Here is a 20447-nt window from a genome sequence, read left to right on the forward strand (position 1 = left end):
CCTCGCTACCTCTCTTTCCTCCTTTAAGATGCTCCTTAAAACCTACCTCTTAGACCAAGTTTTTGGTCACCTGCCCTAATTTCTCCTTATATGGCTTGGTGTCAAATTTTTTGTCTTGTAATACTCCTGTGCAGCGCCTTGGGACATTTTGCTACATTAAAGGCGCTATATAAATACAAGTTGTTGCTGTTGAGGAGGTGGCAGCCCTTACCATGACCGGTTCGGAGGCGGTTGATGGTTCTCCACTGTTTGCAAGGAAGGTTTGATCCTTCAGGTTGTACTGTGGGTTCCTCTATATGGAATCCATTCTGTATGTCATCGTTCTTCCAAGCATTTCGCCATCAGTCATCAAGGCTAAGGGGAGATCGCCGAAGGGCTTCGGCGACGGTCCAAAATGGCCTTCTAGATTTGAGACGGGTTGGTGGTAGGTTGTTCAAGTCGGCCTGGATCAGCATGTCTTTGTTGGTGTTGCGGTTGTATTCTCTGGAGACTGCATCTTCACCGTGTAGGTGTGGTGATGCAGTGTTTGCAAGCCAAGGTGTTGGTGTCGATTAAAGTGTACCGGTGATCATTTTCATAGTAGAATTCAGCTGGACATCAACGGATTTGACATGCGGACTCGATAGCCATGCTGGAGAGCAGTACTCCGCTGTAGAGTACACCAGGGCGAGTGCTGCCGTACGGAGGGTTTGAGCGTCTGCTCCCCATGTGGATCCGGCGAGTTTCTGGATCATATTGACCCTACTCTTTAGTTTCTTCCCAAGGTTCTGGAGATGCTGTCTATATGACAGGGTGCGATCGAGCGTGACTCCTAAATAGGAGGGTTTTTGGCATGGTTTACTTCTGCGCCGCAAAAGGAGACTTTTTCTTAGGACAGTACTCCATTTACTTAAGCCTGACTTTTATGCGTAATGGGGGAAGATTTCATTTGTGCCCACTTATAAAGAATGGGTTCATTATTTTGTTGCACAAAGCACAGAGAAGAAATCGTCCCCAATTGAGTTTTGTTATTTACCAGTGCTACTGCCAGCTGAGAGGACCTCATCAAAATAAATACAATCTTCCTGAAAAGAAAACATATTTCATACTAGCCAACCCATAACTCAGCACTGGTTGAGGAGGAGTAGCAGAATGCTCACCTGTACTCCCAGCAAGAGAATCATGCTAAATGGCAAGATAACAAGAGTGGAAATAAAAATTAATCTTAAAATCTACTGACTGTTTGAATAACATCCAAAACATCTGCAGCATCTCATGACTCATAACCTTAATCAATGGGGTGGAAATTCACCCTGGATGGTTGTGCAAAATGAGCGATAGCGAATCTGCAGTCCGGTTTACACTGCGCCCGATTTTCTTTTCCATTGTTTCAGGTGAAGCAGGCTTCCGATTCACTACTGCCCATTTTGCACTACTGCCCAAAATGAATTTCACTCCTAAATATGTTTCTTTTAGTCAACAATGGGAGACCACTGGGAGTCAGGCTGTCAGTACTCTTTTTGTTTTAAAGTACAGTTCCTTGCCGGCAGAATCAGCGTCTCTGCCATCTCCTTCATGTACCTGACTAGAAATCCAATCACCAAACCGGTTATAGCCCCAAGAGAACCAGATGGAAATGCTCCACTGATGGCAGCGAGGGGCCCCTAACTACAAAGATAAATGCTGATGGCAGAATGTGCTCATTTCCAATGATCGAGTTGTAACCTTCACCTAACTGTAACCGATAACCTTGTTAAAAGCTTATTTGAAACACCACTTTACTTCTGAAGTGAACAAAATAAAACAAATAGAACAAATAAATGCATTAATGCCTTAAAATAGGTATAGGAATCTCATATTAAGCATTTGTACACTTATATTCTCCCAGTGTTATTTCAAGGACAAGAAGATCACACTCGGCTGGATTTCAACATCCAAAAATGGATGAGTTGGGGTTGGGGTCAGGTCAGAGGTTAAATTTTTTTTTAAATCTCAAACCCGACCCCCCAATCCGCCCACTTCCGGGTTTAACAGGGACAGGCAGACAAACCGCTCCCAGGAGACAAGTTGGCAATTTAAATATTTTAATGAGGCTGGCAGCCTCTGATTTAACCTGTTTTACATGTTTAACTGTGGCCAGCCAGGTTTCCTTGGCCTTGGGAAACCCGGCAGCTGAAGACAGCTTCGGGGAGAAAGTGAGTGCTTAAAGCACTCCTTGTGGGCCAGGAGGCGCAGGAGTGCTTCCTCCCGGCTCCCCATACAAAGACTCCTGGGATTCAAAATCGGACCCCCCCCAAAACCTGGGGTCTGGGATCAGACCGCCCCCAGGATTTGACCCCCCCATCCAGGGTCGGGGATCGGACCCACGCCCCCCCCACCCCCCGGGATTGGACTACCCGCCCCACGGGTCAGGGATTGCCCCACCCCGGGGTCGGGGATTGGATTGACCTACCTGCTCCTGAGTCCTGCTCTGGAGACCTCCCGCTTGATTGGAAGCCAAGTCTGTCAATCAATTCGTCAAGGACAAAAGACGCACGCTGTGGATTTAAAACTCCATAGCATGCAGGGAAACCCAAACTTCCGGGTTTCCCGTCCGAAACTCTGCTCTCCCGCCTACAATACCCGCCCCTGTTATTATCCAGGCCACAGTGAATTCATGGGCTACTACCCTATGAATATTGTTATGCAAGAATTGTATACCACTGCAATATAACACAATCTAATTCAAGAACTATGGAGCAACATGACTTTTTCAACTAACTCTCAATTGTGGCCTTATCTACTACTTGTGGCAAAGCAGATACACTAGAGAACAACAGGGAATAGTAATACTGGAGACACTAAAGCTGCTATGTCATTAATATTTTAGTAACTGTAAAATTCAGCTGTACTTGACATAATATAATCTAATATTCTGTATACATTAGCATCTAAAGTCCAAAATAATAAGTCTATAATTAGTTTAACCATCAACACTCTTCTCGATAAATAAAGGGTTCTTATGTGGAGTTAGAAACGAAGAAAAGGAAGATGCATCCTTAAATCTCACCTCCTATGGTCCCACATATTAGGGTAGATTTTAAAAACTCATGCTCCTGAAGCAGAGCTTTGCACTGGGAGCAGATATTGGGAATTTGGGTAGGGAGGTTAAAATTAATTGATGGATGCAGTAGTATTGTGTTCTGGCTTGGGTACTCCACCACAGGAAGATTATACTGGCCTTGGTGAGCACGACAATACCTGAAATGAAGGAATTTAGGTAAAATGAAAAACTGTGTAAATTTGGGTTATATGCCAGGGGATGAGAAGGTTAAGCAGTGATTTGATATTGGTGTATAAAATAATGAAAGGAATAGACAGGCTAGATGGAGATTGACCTCTCTAATTGGGGATCCAGAATGATCTAGAACAGCGGATGCCAATCAGGTGTCCTGAGGCCCCAGTCCAGTTTTTTAAAATATCTGTTGTTATGTTATTACTTGTGACTACAACATCTACCAGTGCACAAAGATCACAAAAAAAATTCAAATATTTAGTTTTACCATACATGGCATTTTGGGTCACCTGTCGAACGGAACCTACCTTGTTTACAACCTCTGCTGCCAGTTGGCGAAGTGAAGGTGACGCAACAGTGTTCAGGCTTCCGTTTCCCACAACAGGTTTGAATAGGTTAATGTAGGCCACAGCGTTACTCTGCAGAACATGTTCCATCTCCTGAAAAATAGTAACGTGCCTGCTGGATTAAGACAGATAAATAAACAATAGACCAATTTATTTTCCACCCACTGTGAATTGAAAACTCTTACTGCAGTGCTTAAATTTTCTGTATTTTTTTTTAATGCACGCTAAAAGTTTAAAATTGAATAATAATTTTGTCACTCAATTTCATCTCACTGGATTCATTTGCAATCAATGCATGTCTCTGGGGAATATATTAAAACAGACTGAAGTTAATTATTTTGTTGGATACTCAAAGCTAACGATTATGTTACAATTGTTGATGTGATGAACATATCAACTTTGTAAAATATGATTTTTTTTCATTTTAATTTCACCACTTGAAATGATTTATCTCTCCTTAATATTCCACCACCATTCCCTAATTAAGAGCGCAGGTAGACTGACCTGCTCCTAAAAATGGTGGTCTGTAACTGATCTTTAAGAAATACGCTGGAGTGGGACATGTTAACTCACCGGCAGGAGAAATTACCAAGCACGAACAAAGAAAATTAGACAATGTTATTAACTGTTGCAATGTACTCAGATTTTCAGTGACGTTTATAAAATCAGGAGTAATGGCAGGTTAGATGGGCTAGAATAACACTGTCCTTTCACATCTGAATTCAACTCCAGGAAAGAATAGAAAGTGCTGAATTCAAGTCCAGAATAAGAGCAAGAGGTGGTGAGCTGCTCATCTTACTGCCTGTTGTAAGGCTGAAGAATTTTGACCATTCCAAACCTAGCTGACACAAATTCCCCATAAAACTGGCCTTACAATTCACAATTGATAACTGTGAGTTAAAAAGAATTGTGCTTCAAGGGGCTCAGATAACTTCCATTTTCAAAAAAGGAGCATGAACCTTGAGAAAATTCAATGATGTTCACTGATAAAGTTTTTAAAATAAGGGAAAGCAATGTGATTGTGAGTCCATAGTGCACCAAGCACACCAACTGTTTGGATTTCTAGACCTTCGTGTGAAATTCGATCACATCCAAAAACAGTGCAGGCAGCTGATTATAATGGGCCTTTCTCTGTCGCCCAGCCCTAAATGATCCCGTACCCAAATTCTTCCCAAGTCCCCACCTTCCCAATGCTCTCAGACGTCTGGACCCCACTCCTAGGTGCCAACAATGCCCGCACCACCCAATTATTCTAATGACTGAGCCTCTCCATGTGCCTACATGGCTTACCGTTTCCCCAAGTACATCAAGACCCTGTTAAGGTGCTCCTAGGTCCCAGTACCCTGCACCCCAAATGCTTGAACACCCCATCCCAAATATCCAGATCACTCAGATTTAACTTTTACTATATTGGTTGGGCATTAAAACTTCCTACCAATGTACAACAAGTGCCACACCAATGGGGTTGATTTTAAATTTTGGTGAGCTGACTGGCGGAACGTGCCGGCAGCCACCCATTATGGCAGCGAAGAGGCTGGAGCCATTTTGAAGCCTCGTTTAAATGGCACCGGCGAGCTGCCCATCCTAAATGGGCATCCCGTGCAGCTCGTTGGATTCAGGTCGGCCCTATACCAGGCAGCCCAGAGGCTGCTGGACCAGCAACAAGGTTAGTCTGGGGGTGGGGAGATGTTGCCAATGTGGGGGAGGGGGTTGAAGTCAGTGGTGGCAGCAGCCCAGGTTATTTTTTGTGAGGCCCACTCCTGCTGCTCTTGCCTCACAAAAATAATTTAAAGCTTACCTTTTCAGTAAGTTTCCTTAGACGTCATAGGATCCCTACTTGCAATTTAAAAGGGGCTTATCGCTTGAAACAGGCAGGTGCTTTGGCCAGCCAGTGGTAGGCCCACTAAAAATGTCAGTGGGCCAAGCCTCAATGGTAACAGGCAGCAAGTCTGCCAAGCCCATTTTGAGACAGTTACCGCCCATTGATGCCTATTTCAGCAAGTTAAAATCAACCCCATGCAGTGCTCACAGGATACTTTGACAGGAAACTGGTTCGCCCGGAGAAATAGGAGTTTCCTTGAACCGATTGGCAGTCTAAGAGTTAAGATTTAATGTCATATTCATTCTTCCAAAATCATGAACTTATGAATTTCTAACAATTTATTTAGGTACAAGTATTATTTAAATATTGCAATTGCGCTATAGAAAATGTGCTGCCAACAATTTTCTTGTTGATCAAGTGGAATGAATAAACATCAATTTCCACATAAATGTGTAAACTGTGTTACTCAGCCTGTTAGAATAAAATATTCTGATTAACAAGTCGCCACTGTGCACATCTTTTCTGAGTCACCACCGTTAGTTACACAGATACCACTTCCTGACACCCTTGATAATGTCTCACATATACTGTAACTTTTTACAGCCGTATTTGTGACTGCCAGTGCAGAGTATGATCCATAAAATTACTGTTCACACACAGTGGTGACTAATAATTATGATGACTAACACATCATTGTTGTCCAATTATACAAATGTCGCTTTTTGGTACAATTCTTGAGTGCTAAATATTCTGTGCTGCTTTTAAAATACCACGTGTATTTTTTTTATCATTTAGCAGATTTTAATGTTCTTCCTATATTTTCTTCAAATGGGAGGTAAAGTCTTGGAGCAGTACTTTTTGGTCCGCCGATAATTATATAAATCTCCCATCTAGCATTCATTTTATTCATCACACTGAAAGCCAAACACTTGAGCATCAATCTTTTCAATATACAAATCTTGCCTCTGATTGATCAAAGAGTGACAAATCACAATTGAACAAAGAGCAAACACACCAGCTGGAACTGGGCAAAGCAGCTACATAAATCCCCAATCAAAAACTAAGGACGGGTGAAAATAGGTACTTAATAAGGAGTAGTCAGCAAAGTCTACCAATATTTTCTGCAAAGCCTTTCATCACCAACTTGGACTCGCCATATAGTCAGAAACTTAGTACTGGAAATAAAGTTTTTAACATCATAAATGTCTATGACTACAACTCCCAGAATTTCTATATAACTGACAGCAAGACTGCCCATTCACAGAGTATGCCAGTTGTTGTTTGGTGGTCCGAGATGAGGAGAAATTTCTTCACTCAGAGGGTTGTGAATCTCTGGAACTCTCTACCCCAGAGGGCTGTGGATGCAGAGTCGTTGAGTATATTCAAGGCAGAGATAGATAGATTTTGGACTCTAAGGAAATCAAGGGATATGGGGATCGGGCGGGAGTTGAGGTCGAAGATCAGCCATGATCTTATTGAATGGCGGAGCATTGAATGGCCTATTCCTGCTCCTATTTCTTATGTTCTTATGCTCTTAAAATACTTGTGGCACAATGCCAGGAAACCATTACGCGTGGCTTCAAATTAAATATAAATTTATTTCATTTTGGATTAAACATTAAAACAACATAAAAAATGAATGTTTAAACTTAGAGGTAATTTTTGAAAGAGAAATATGTGTATGATGTATGTACAAGGGGTTATTTATTTATACGATTTGTTTATTGCAGCAGTTGTGTGTTTATTTACCGTCCCAGAGGTAGGTTTCCTCCCACGCCCACTTGCTCTTCTCATCTCTCTGGAATACTACTCTGGTTTTGTCTTCAGTTGTAACGTAGAGGCCTCCATTTAGATTTCTGAGGACCCTAGTCGCCTGCATTGTCTTTGATCAGCAAATTAACATATTGCCACATTACTCTCATCCATTAGAACCTTCCATTAGAGAAAATAACAAAGCAGCCATATGGTCCCGAGACACCTTTTTCTCCCACATTACATGCAACGATTATTGGCAAGTGAGGGGAACAAATTTATTTCTTGATGCATCCACCTGCAATGAGTAAATAAAATACTATTTTCCAGGAATCAATCAAAACATACTTCCTTCATATCTCATAAACTTCTTTCCAAATTCTTTTAGTTGAAATCTGCTCCCTTCTCCCACCTCTGACTCATCATGAGCAACATTATGGGGATCTGATATTTTATACATATATCATGTTTTACCTATTAAAATCTGTACATCCTGTCACCTGTAAACTCTTTCTATGGACTGTTCAATGTTAGCTGTATCCAAAAATCTTGTCACATTTATTATTCCCTGTGTTGTATATTGGTGTTGCTGTAATAGGACGTTGTAATTGTACATATTCACAAATGTCCTGTCCATCACACGCTGCTTAATGTAAATTTCCATGTCACATGGTGTGAAAATAAAAATAAAATTGGACCTATTTAGGAATGCAGGTGTCTCTTCCCCATCGGTATTGTTACCAGAGTAACTCTAGAGGCAAGGAAAACCAGAACGGCTGGTCCACATTGTGGTAGGAAACTTCAAAAAGATATTAAATATTTTCAGAACTGTTTTACTGTAAACACTGAAATTACTTGGCACAAAATGTACTCCTTAAATCTCTTTTCCCCTTTAAACTGTACATTGCAATGTAGAAGAAAAGCAAATACAAGATCACAAACTACTTCTCCATTCATAGTGTTTCTAAAATAATAAACTACTATAAAATTTAGCATTCTATTTTCAAGCAGAAATGCTACTGAAGCCCTTAAGGAATTAAACCCACTCTAGTCTAAAAAGCTATCTCTGTCAAATTGAGTTTAGGCCTCTAAGCTACGAGATTTTGGCAGGTTAGCTGTTAAAACTTGAGCAAGAGCAATTCTATAACAACATGCTTCCCCGGCGCCTGTGACAGGATAGCACAGGAGTTAAGTCAGGCCATATAATGAAAATCAGTAGCAACTGAAGGCTTGTAAGATTGGTAATGGAACTGCCTGCAGGAAGACATTGCTAGTATTTTGAGCTGGATCAGCCTTAGACTGACTGTTAACAGGGACTTAGTGAGAAATATATGAATTGTTTTTTCTGTAGGACTCAATGAAGCCCTTGAGTTCATCTTTCCATAGTTTGCTTAAAGGTAGCATTCATAGACGTACCTTAGCCTGACTAATCTAAGTCTGAACACACAGGTACATAATACAAAAAAAGGCAGCAACATTTTGGAATCTGCCAGCTATATTCCAACTCCCACCAATATCCCTTTGATGACCATTGTTACATTTTTACAGTAATAGTTTTTAAAAAGTAAGATTCTATACAGGATAACTCACTGTTACTGCAGGTATACAGGGGTTATTTTGCTAATCATGGAAATGCTGGCAACATTGCAATGGCTGAATGGTTAATTAGTTTAAGTAGTGAAAAGAGTATTGCATCGATGCCATCAACAATATATTTCAATCCAGCCTCCATAAAAATCATTTCAATAACTCACACCAACCATTCTGGTCATTAGTAAAGCAAGATTGACAATTTATTGCTGAATTATTGTCAGTTTTGTACTGTGAACTTGTTTCCAATATCGATAAGGATCATTAAAGTTGTTTTTCTTTATTTAAAAAAAACAGGTTTCCAATGGTATTTCAGCATTACAAATGGAAAAAAAAGAAGGGACCCCAACAAATTTGGGTAAAAAGGGTGGTGGAAGCAGATTCAATAATAACTTTTGAAAGGGAATTGGATAAATACTTGAAGGGGAACATTTGCAGGGCTATGGGGGAAGAGCAGGGGAGTGGGACTAATTGGATAGCTCTTTCAGAGCCAGTACAGGCAAAGTGGGCTGAATGGCCTCCTTCTGTGCTGTATCATTCTATGATTGTATCAGAGGAAATGCTCACAGTTATTTAAATGGAGCTAAAGTTAACATTGAAGCAATATAAACAGTTCCAGCACTGCCATACAACCAACTGCCACAAGCACCAAGTCTGAAGTAAAGAGTTAGGACGTGGCAGTGCAACAGATTCATGGCAAGAAAAGGCAAAAGATTTTCAATTCTACTTTTAACAAACTTTAACTTAAACTCTACTGTGGACGAGATTAGAGATCTTTACATGGCAGCATTTTAAAAATTATTTTTACATTTTTATTCATTTTCAGCACATGCTTTGTTTCTTAATTTTACATGGCAAGGTGCTCAAGGACAGGACTGATTTATCCTTGTTAAAACTAAAGGAAGTTTTGTAGTATTAACAGAACAATTAGATTTATTTAAGCAATAAAAGAATGCTGAAAACAGGTTTCCACACCGGTTATGTAGTGTATGTACCCGTCTACCTTTAAGGAAATTATTGTATGTAACCGTTCACCTTTAAGGGAACTACTTTAAGTGTGGCACTACTTGTTTGGCTTCTGTATACGGTAATACCGACAGTGACCACACCAGCATATAAGGGTTGTGACAGGGTTACTAGGGCAGATTCGCCCTGACCTTCGAATAGTAAAGACCTGTTTGTTTGTTACTTCTGAAGTCTGTGTCGTTATTAACTGTACAACTCACAGACTTTACAGTGGCGACGAGTCCGATCGTACCCTGCGGCAAGACTACCAAAGCAACGAAGAGCGTCGAAGAGAGGCAACCGTCCTCGTCGTGCTGCTGGAAGAAAACACGAGGCTGCAGCAACAGAAAGGAAGCAGACTAGCAACAAAAGTTTTCATCAACAACAGGCACTGACTACCCTTTTACCACGGTGCGGAGTGAGCCGATCAGCAGGAAACAAGGCGACCGCGGAGACTGTGAGTAGGGGAAGGGGTAGAGAATATCCGGAGGATAAGGGCTGTGCACTCGACCACGGTCGAGGGGGAACGGAGCCGGTCAGAAAGTCGGGTCCAACGGCGTCGTGAGACAGTCGGACCGCGATCGGCGGGGAAAGCCGGGCAGCGACCGCAGCCACGAAGCGCTGAGACTGGGAGTAGGCACGGGAAGAGAAACCCGACCGCAGCCGGGGGAGGGAAACACCGGTCTGCGAGAGGGCGGGGAGGCGAACAAGAGCCGAGCAAGGGGAGAGAGACTGCGCGAGAGCCAGTCCAGCGGCTGAGCTGTTCTCCACCAACGGGGTACCCAGAGCCGGGAGAACCGAACGTGCGGGAGAGGGAGAGACAGAGCCGAGCGAGGGGAGAGAGACTGCACGAGAGCCAGTCCAACGGCTGAACTGTCCTCCGTTAACGGGGTGTACCCAGCGCCGGGAGAGCCGTGCAGGCGGGAGGAAAAGACAGAGCCGAGTAAGGGGAGCTGGGCGAGAGCCAGCCCAGCGGCTGAACCTGTCCGCTGTGGGGAAAGCGTACCCCTTCCACCAGGAAGAAACGCGGGAAGCCGCCATTAGGCGGCGAAGACGACAGAAGCGGGAAACCGCCATTGAAGTGGGCGGGGAGAGAAGGAAAGAGCGGGAAACTGCCATTTTCGCGGGAAAAGCCGCCATTTTAGAGGAAAAAAAAATAATAATACATAAGAACTTAAAGAAATACTTGTGTTGTACCCAAGGAAAGGAAGATGCCTAAGAGTGGGGACATCAACGATTTTAACTCCGAGATAGAAGACTGGCCCACGTACGTGGAACATATTGAGATACATTGTAAGGCTAACAAAATAGCTAAGGAGGAAAAAGCTGTAACCTTACTTAACATGATGGGTGCGAAAACATTCGGGTTGTTAAAACATCTTCTCTCTCCAGCTAAACCGGCGGATCAGACTTTCGATGATATTGTAGCAGTACTGAAGGATCACTTGAACCCCACACCGTTGAAGCTGGCTGAACGATTCAGATTCTATGCAAGAACGCAGAAGAAAGACGAAAGCAACGTGGAATACTTGGTCGAACTGCGGAGGCTAGCGAAACACTGCCAGTTCGGAGGGAATCTGACAGAGGCACTGCGAGACAAGTTCGTATGTGGATTGTCCAAAGAAGGGACGCAAAAACGACTACTGGAAGAGAACGACCTCACACTTGACAGGGCTGTCCTTATAGCCGCATCACACGAAGCCGCAGCGAAAGGAACGGCGGTAATGCAGCGGAAGGCGGTGGCACTAGGGGTGGACCACATCACCTCGAGGACAACAATATGCTATCATTGTGGGAAGACAACACACGACCAGAAGCAATGCTGGGAAAAAAACCAAGAATGCAGGAAATGTGGCAAGATCGGGCACATAGCTAAAGTGTGCCGGTCAGGAACGACGGACAACAATAAGGAGTCCGCACAAAAATGGTACAGGAAGGTACAAGAGGTGACTAGGAAGAGTCTGAAGGAACAGAAGTCGGACTCACACTCCAAATACAAAGGACTGGACAGTCTAAGAATTCACAACGTGAGCAATGAAGCTGACCGACAAACTATTTGGATAACGCTACAGATTGAAAAGGCCCAAGTAAAAATGGAAGTAGACACCGGATCGGCGTTGACGGTCATGAATAAGCATGACTATAAAAAGTTTTTCAAGCATATTCCACTACGGAATACGGAACTAGTACTACAGACATACACGGGGCACAAAGTATTCCCCATCGGAAAAATAGAAGTTAAGGTGAGATACAAGGATAAAGATCACCACCGGTTGGATCTGTATGTGTTGCCTGAAGGAGGTCCACCACTTCTGGGACGGGAGTGGATCCGAAAAATAAAGATGGACTGGCATGCACTAAACACCATGACGGTGGAGTCCGAAAAAGAGGATGTCAAACCTGAACGGTTGTCCAGAATATTAAACGAAGCTCAAGAGGTATTCCAGCAAGGACTGGGAACGCCGAGAGGTATTAAAGCAAAGGTTAAGATTGCAGAACATGCAAGCCCAAAGTTTTTTAAGGCCAGATCGGTACCGTACGCAATACGACCAGCAGTGGTGGCAGAACTAGAAGAACTTGAACGATCAGGGGTTCTGTCGAAAGTAGACTGGAGTGAGTGGGCCACGCCCATTGTTCCCGTCATGAAATCCTCACCAAGTAATAAGCCAGGGGGACTGGGGAAGGTCCGTATCTGCGGAGATTTCAAGATCACAGTGAATCCGGTACTTCACACGGTACAATACCCGCTTCCGAGGATTGAAGATATTTTTGCTTCGTTGGCTGGAGGGAAGCACTTCACGAAGATAGACCTGGCTCAGGCATATTTACAGATGGAGGTCGAGGAAGAGTCACGCCAATACCTCACCATCAACACTCACAGAGGCTTGTACCGCTATAATAGACTGGTCTTTGGGGTAGCTTCGGCGCCAGCAATTTGGCAGAGGGCCATGGAACAGGTGTTACAAGGGATTCCAAGCACGCAGTGCTACTTAGATGATATTCTAATCACGGGAAAAGACGAGGAAGAACACCTCACGAATTTGAAACTGGTACTCACCAGGTTGAAGGAGTATGGCCTTCGGGTTAATCGCAAGAAGTGTGAGTTCTTCCAAAAGCGGATCTCATACTGCGGTCATGTCATTGACCGAGAGGGACTACATAAGTCACCTGAAAAAATAGAAGCGGTCGTGAAGGCCCCCGCTCCAGGAAACGTGTCACAGTTAAGATTATTCTTGGGGTTGATTAATTACTATCACAAGTTTCTGCCAAATTTATCCACGGTGCTGCATCCGCTGAATGAGCTGTTGCGAAAAGAAACACCATGGAGGTGGAGTGAAGAATGCAAAAAGGCTTTTCGCAGAAGCAAGGAGTTGATTACCTCTGAAGAAGTGTTGGCTCACTTCAACCCAGCATTACCCCTTCGGCTGGCTTGTGATGCTTCCCCGTACGGAATTGGGGCAGTACTTTCGCACAGGCTACCAAATGGCTCGGAAAGGCCAGTGGCATTTGCGTCCCGATCATTGACACCCGCGGAGCGAAATTACGCCCAGATAGACAGGGAGGCTCTCAGTCTTGTGTGGGGCGTGAAGAAAGTCAACCATTACCTGCAATGTAAGAGGTTCACATTGCTGACAGACCACCAGCCGTTGGTGTCCATATTCAACCCAAACAAGGCCGTTTCCACCATGACAGCACAAAGGTTACAAAGATGGCCAGTTTTACTTGGGCACACCAATATGACATTGAGTACAAAAGGTCCAAACAGCATGGAAATGCTGATGGGTTATCATGCTTGCCATTGCCGATGGTAGAAGAAGCGAGTACAGTGGACCCAGTAGAGTTGTTCCACTCATCCATAGTGGAGTGTCTGCCGATAACAAACTCAATGATCGAGAACGAGACAAGGAATGACCCGACTCTTTCACGAGTCTATGATTTAACGGTGGAGGGATGGCCAGCACAGAGCGAACCAACACTGCAAGCATTCTCACAGAGGAAAGAACAACTGTTAGTGTGTCGAGGAACCCTGATGTGTGGGTCTAGAGTGGTGATTCCGCCCAAACTCCAAAAGAAAGTACTCAAGGAGCTGCACGAAGGACATCTGGGTGGAGTAAAGATGAAGAATCTAGCAAGAGCGTTTGTGTGGTGGCCAGGCATCGATGGGGACATAGAAGAGATCACGAAGAATTGCCTAGGATGTCAGAGGGTTCAGAACGCGCCACCACAGGCTCCTCTGCATCCATGGGAGTGGCCCTCATCTCCTTGGCAAAGAGTACACATCGACTTTGCTGGTCCATTTATGGACTCGATGTTCCTAATAGCGGTAGATGCCCACTCCAAGTGGCCGGAAGTAATTAAGATGACCACCACCACGACGGAAAAAACCATCACAGTGTTAAGAACTATGTTTGCTCGGAATGGCCTGCCAGAACAGATCTGTTCTGATAATGGACCGCAATTTGTGTCCGAGGAATTTAAGAAATTCTTAAAGAGCAATGGGGTTAAGCATTACACGTCAGCCCCATACCATCCCGCCTCCAATGGATTGGCTGAAAGGTTTGTCCAGACCTTCAAGAAGGCTGTAAAGGCCATGAGTAATGAAGACATAAGTCTACAGCATAAGGTGGATAGCTTTTTGTTGGCATACCGAAATGCAACACATGCGGTCACAAATCAAACTCCCGCAATGATGTTTTGTAATAGACGCCTAAGATGCCGGCTGGATTTGCTCAAACCAAACGTCAGAAGGGACGTAGAGAATCGGCAATTCCAGGGCATGAATGAAAGGGCCACTAGATCTTTCCAGATCGGTCAACAAGTTTTGGCCCGGGACTACCGTACTGAGAAATGGCAGCCTGGAACTATTGGAAAAAGGCTAGGGCCGTTGATGTACACCGTGGACATTGGGGACAATATAATAAGGCGCCATGTTGACCAGATCATAGGGTCCGCCACAAATGGGCCACCGACTTCACCACCTTACCCGGGTAATGTGGAGATTGAGATACCCAGAACACCTACGTCCGATCTGGTAGTTCTGGAATCAGCGGAACCTGACACTTTCCTTCGAGCCGATTCGACTTTGCCAGAAACACCTACTAGCTCGCCTGGAATGACGACACCACTGCGGCGTTATCCGGACAGAATCCGGAAACCTCCAGAAAGACTGAATCTATGAACTGTCTTACATAAATCTGTATATATGTGATAATGTATGTCCACTATGGACTCGGTATGTTGAAAACTAAAAAGGGAGGATTGTAGCGTATGTACCCGTCTACCTTTAAGGAAATTATTGTATGTAACCGTTCACCTTTAAGGGAACTACTTTAAGTGTGGCACTACTTGTTTGGCTTCTGTATACGGTAATACCGACAGTGACCACACCAGTATATAAGGGTTGTGACAGGATTACTAGGGCAGATTCGCCCTGACCTTCGAATAGTAAAGACCTGTTTGTTTGTTACTTCTGAAGTCTGTGTCGTTATTAACTGTACAACTCACAGACTTTACAGGTTAGTCTCTACTCCTGGCCCCACGAGAATCCCCTATCCAGGCCTCCATTTTATTAATATCTAATCTGATGGACTCTTAAAGTGTTGTGGGCCTGCTTACCAGAAAATACAACTGTGTTTTCTATGATAAGCAGTTCAACTCATTGGCGACTACATAGACTATTCTTTTCTGCTAAACTCACCTCAAGTCTTTAATCTCTCAAATTGTGGAGCCTCTTGCTTCCTTCCACATGTCAGTGGGAGCAGTCTGCATGGTGTGGGGAGTTCAATACCAATGTACGCACTGCCTTCTTTCATAAGTGAAATCATGAAACAATAAGGGGGAAAAATTCAGTTATTTGCGCCTCCCGTTAGCGCCTTAAGAGGGCGCTAATGGGGCGCAAAGCAACTAGCGCCCGGGCGCAGCAATGTTTGCGCCGCTCGCGAAATTAACTAGACATTTTGCGGCGGCGCTAAACACTACCGCCACGATCTCCTGCGCCGGCAGATTGTGACGTCAGTCGAGTGCCCCTTTAGCGCCCCGGACCGGAAATTGAGTGGCGCCCCCTGCCTTACCGCCTGCCGCTAGCAACGACAGGTTGAGGAGAGCGTTATGCTGTCAGAAAGGGACTGGGGGAGCGCTATTTAAAGGCGACCGCTTCCTGCCTTTTTTTGTCTGTGACATTTTTGCACCACGCATTCTGAGAGAGAGAGAGACAGATTTCTGGAGAGATTCAACACTGTGTGAAGGAGTTTTGGGTACTGAGCAGCACTTTGCAGGTTGATTTTGATTTGCCCTTCCTTGTATCGATTTAGAAGAGACTATGGGGGCTGCACTCTGAGCTCTTTCCCTGGTTCTCTCCATTGTTCTTTCCAGCAGATTTGATGTACAGGTCTCTCCAGGCCGAGATACAGGGCTGCAATGAGCAGGATGTGGATGGAGAGCAAGATCAACCTTCCCCTTTAAGATAAAAACAGAAAATGCAGGAGAGACTCAGCAGGTCATGCAGCATCTGTGAAGAGAGAAACAGTTAACGTTTCAGGTCGATGACCATTCGTCAGAACTCCCCTTTAAGAATTGGACGGTGCCAGTGTGTCTGTGTTCCATTGCTGACTGACATCACATGAGCTTCGCCAGCGCTGTGAGGTAGCGCCTCGCTCTTGGCCTTTGCACCTTAAGACAGGTGTGAAGCGCCTGATTTAGCGCTCCAATCACCTCCAGGGGCAATAAAAGCCAAGTTTGCCGTCGGAGGCGATAATTAGCGCCAGGCGCTAAACTTTGCGCACGGCCGCTAATGGCGCCCCAAACAGGGCTATACCGAATTTCTCCCCCTAATTGTTTGCAGTGAGGTCTTCCATTGAGCACATGGTAAGAGCAGTAGCACAGGCAGTGGTGACCTCAACAATTTGGGCAATTGGTTCGAACATCTCACCTCAATGCTCCCACTGCGACTATGGAAGTTTTGAGGTCCAAACTCCAAAAATGCAACCATGACTGGGTTCAACTTGCTTATAGAACCTTTACAGGCAACTATGACAAAGGAATTCTGAGGTCTCATAGATGCCTACTGTTCTATGTTAACAAAAATCAGTAGGCATCATAAAGAGAGACTCTTCAGGAGACACATTTGTAAAGTGTTTGCAGTAATTTCCATGCTTCCATTCACCCCTCTGCTGTACACAAACTATGCCAGTGTGGCGGAGCCACCAGGGGATTCAGGACAATTGTTTATAATTCCTTTAACAGCAATGTAGTGCAACCGGGGGCTGCACCTTTAATGTATCTGTTAACTGTACTATGGCTTCTTTCCTTTACTCCGCGTGATGACGTCATGCCGCCCGTCACGTGATCCCCCAACGGCGGGAAGAACGTGATGACGTCAGTGCTCGGAACCTTCTAGCAGTTCTAGAGAGGCTTTCAACCAGACCAGACCTATTTGCATTGTATCCAGCAGTTTACTGTTTAACTTCGTTTGGTCATTAAATTTTATTGTTTTTGATTCTCTGCGTCGATCTCAATTCTTCAGCTAGGAACCTCTGTTCCTACATTGGTGACCCCGATTTCTTCGAACAATTTTCGTTGAAGTTACATCATGGACACGAACGCCGTCACCCTTAAACTGCCGCAATTTTGGGAGCAACAACCAGCCGCGTGGTTTTTCCAGGCGGAAGCCCAATTTGCAATCCGGGGAGTAGTAGGGGATTCGACCTGTTATTATTACGTGGTCTCCGCCCTCGACAGCGCCACGGCCTCGTGGGTCGTCAGCCTCCTCGGGAGTCCTCTGGACGATGGCAAGTACGAAGCTTTAAAAACACGGTTACTGCAGGTTTTCGGTCTGTCCAAGTCGGAGCGCGCTCGCAGAGTTATCTCCATGCCCGGCCTCGGGGACTCAAAGCCATCAGAGCTCATGAGCCAGATGCTCACGCTCTTGGGCTCGGAATCGGAATGTTTTCTGTTCCGGGAGTTGTTTCTCTGCCGGTTGCCAGAGCCAGTACAGACGGCCTTGGCCAATTCCGCGATCACGGACTGTGCTGAACTCGCTGCAGAAGCGGATAAAATTTTCACGAGGCGCCCATCCCCCACAAGAGCGAAGCCGACTCCTCCGCCAGCAGGCTGGTGTGCATACCACGCTAGTTTTGGCGCGAAAGCCCGATGCTGCCGTCCTCCCTGCAGTTTTTCCCCCCCAAAAAAACCTACCTCAAACCAGCGGTTTCTGAGAAGGGCGACAGGGCCTGAGGGACACGCCGGAGTTGCGATGGCCGTCGGTTCCGCAGGGAAACTCCTTTATATCACAGACTCCCTGTCAGGTCGACGTTTTCTCTGTGATACTGGCTCCCAGTGCAGTATCCTACCAGCATCGAAGCTCGATCTTCAATCCGACGGTCACAGTCCCTCCCTCGAGGCAGCCAATGGTGCGGCCATCCACACGTTCGGAAAGCGTAGGGTCCAGTTACGTTTTGGCGGCCAGCATTTCGTTTGGGAGTTCATCATGGCGAAAGTCTCACAGGCCATCCTGGGGGCAGATTTTTTTTGCGCCAATGGTTTTCTCGTCGACGTCCGGCACTGCCGGTTAATCAATGCAGCCACCTTTCATTCGGTCCCCTGGCCTGTGCAGTCCTATCTCCAGATGAGTTCTCTCGTCTTCTCGGTGAATTTCCGGAGCTCACCAGGCCCACTTTTTCTTCTTCAGTCGCGAGGCACGGTGTGGCGCACCACATTACCACGACAGGATCCCCAGTTTATGCACGGACTCGAAGGCTGGAACCCGGTAAACTCGCAGCTGCAAAGGCAGAATTCCATACCATGGAGCGCCTGGGAATTATTCGACGAGCGAATAGTCCTTGGTCTTCACCATTACACATCGTTCCTAAACCAGGTGGCAGATGGCGACCATGCGGCGACTACAGACGCCTGAATGAAGCTACTACTCCAGATCGGTACCCGATTCCTCACATACAGGATTTTTTGGCCCACCTGGCAGGGAATTCCATCTTTTCCAAAGTAGACCTTGTCCGGGGGTATCATCAAGTGCCCATTCATCCTCAGGACGTCCCCAAAACCGCTGTCATCAATTCTTCAGCTAGAAACCTCCGTTCCTACACCAGGGTATTTTCAATAATGCCACTGCAAGGCTCCACCTTCAAACTGCAGGAAGTACCTACTTTCAGAGTTTAGAGAATGCCAATTCACCCTGTAGCAGCTTCCCTGCTCAGCCTTATTCAGCCAAAAAATGGTTTTCACTCTTTCTCACTGTTACATTGTTAAGAAGTGATCCTGTTTTGTAAAGCTTTAAGTCTTTAAGATGCTCCTTCTCACAGTTTAATAAAGCTCACTGAATGGACAAGCAGGGCTGAGGTCCCATTTCTCTATCAAATACAAAAAAGAACTCATCATGGCATGCCAGCCTATGATCACAGTCCAGTCACATGAACGTGGGATGGCTGCAGGCCCAGGCTGAGGAGGATTGTTATACTCCTCTGAGCCAGCAAGTGTGAGCTCTAATGGAAGCTCTTGAGGTAGTTTGCGACTGACAAGAATATTGAGTTTTAAAAATCTACAGAAAGCAATTTTTGCAAAGGTTATATAATAGAAAGGGCGTGCATCACGTGGAATCTGAAAAGAGCATTGAGTGCTCTGAGGGATAAACTCCAATCAGGCAGAACCCATATTGTAGGAAACTGACTGCTAGACAGGTTTTGAACTTAATTATTCCCGTCAAAAATTGAAGGCAGTTTAAACTTTCCTCAGCAAAGATCAACTTTAAAACAAATTCTTGACTTTAACAAGGAACATCAGTGTATGTATAAATATTTACTTATAAATTATTTACATGAGAACACGAGAAAGCATGGGAACATGTAAGCACCATCTGGACATCATGCCCACTTCTTCCACATATTGTGTACAATCTACACTTCATTGCACCAATTTAATCTCATGAGGAAAAAGTTCTGCACAAATACTCTGAGATAATCAAATAAAACTCCAGAACGTACATCTAAGTCCACTGTTCAACTCTGATTTGCAGTCCTCCACAAACAACAACAACAACTTGTATTTATAAAGCACCTTTAACGTAGTAAAACGTTCCAAGGCGCTTCACAAGAGCATTAAAAAACAAAATTTGAAACCGAGCCACATAAGGCGATATTAGGGCAGGTGACCAACAGCTTGGTCAATGAGGTAGGTTTTAAGGAACATCTTAAAGCAGGAAAGAGAGGGAGGGAATTCCAGAGCTTAGGGCCTTGTCAGCTGAAGGCACGGTTACCAATGGTGGAGCGATTAAAATCGGGGATGCTCAAGAGACCAGAATTAGAGGAGTGCAGATAGCTCAGAGGGTTGTGGGGCTGGAGGAGATTACAGAAATAGGGAGCAGCAAGGCCATGGAGTGATTTGAAAACAAAGATGAGAATTTGAAAATCAAGGAGCCAATGTAGGTCAGCGAGCACAGGGGTGATGGGTGAACAGGACTTGGTGCAAGTTAGGACACGTGCAGCAGAGTTTTGGATGAGCTCAAGTTTACGGAGAGTAGAAATCAGGAAACCGGACGGAGTGCATTAGAATCATAGAATGGTTACAGCACAGGAGGAGGCCATTCGGCCAGTCGAGCCCATGCCGGCTCTCTGTAAGAGCACTTCAGCTAGTCCCGCTCCCCCACCCTTTCTCCGTGACCTTGCTAATT

General features: G+C 45.0%; 1 protein-coding gene across 2 annotated transcripts in view; it reads right to left on the reverse strand.

Moving 5' to 3' along the window:
* Positions 1 to 20447, reverse strand: part of naaladl2 (N-acetylated alpha-linked acidic dipeptidase like 2) — a 1153361-nt gene that overhangs the window by 280650 nt on the left and 852264 nt on the right. For both annotated transcript variants that reach the window (XM_085990293.1, XM_085990292.1), the window contains one exon: positions 3562 to 3693. In XM_085990293.1, coding sequence (XP_085846419.1) covers positions 3562 to 3693 — 132 coding nt within the window. The remainder of the gene's footprint in view (positions 1 to 3561; positions 3694 to 20447) is intronic.

The sequence above is a fragment of the Somniosus microcephalus genome, chromosome 6 (genome assembly GCF_052327205.1).
Source record: "Somniosus microcephalus isolate GS21.2 chromosome 6, FLI_Smic_1.0, whole genome shotgun sequence".
Lineage (NCBI taxonomy): Eukaryota > Metazoa > Chordata > Chondrichthyes > Squaliformes > Somniosidae > Somniosus > Somniosus microcephalus.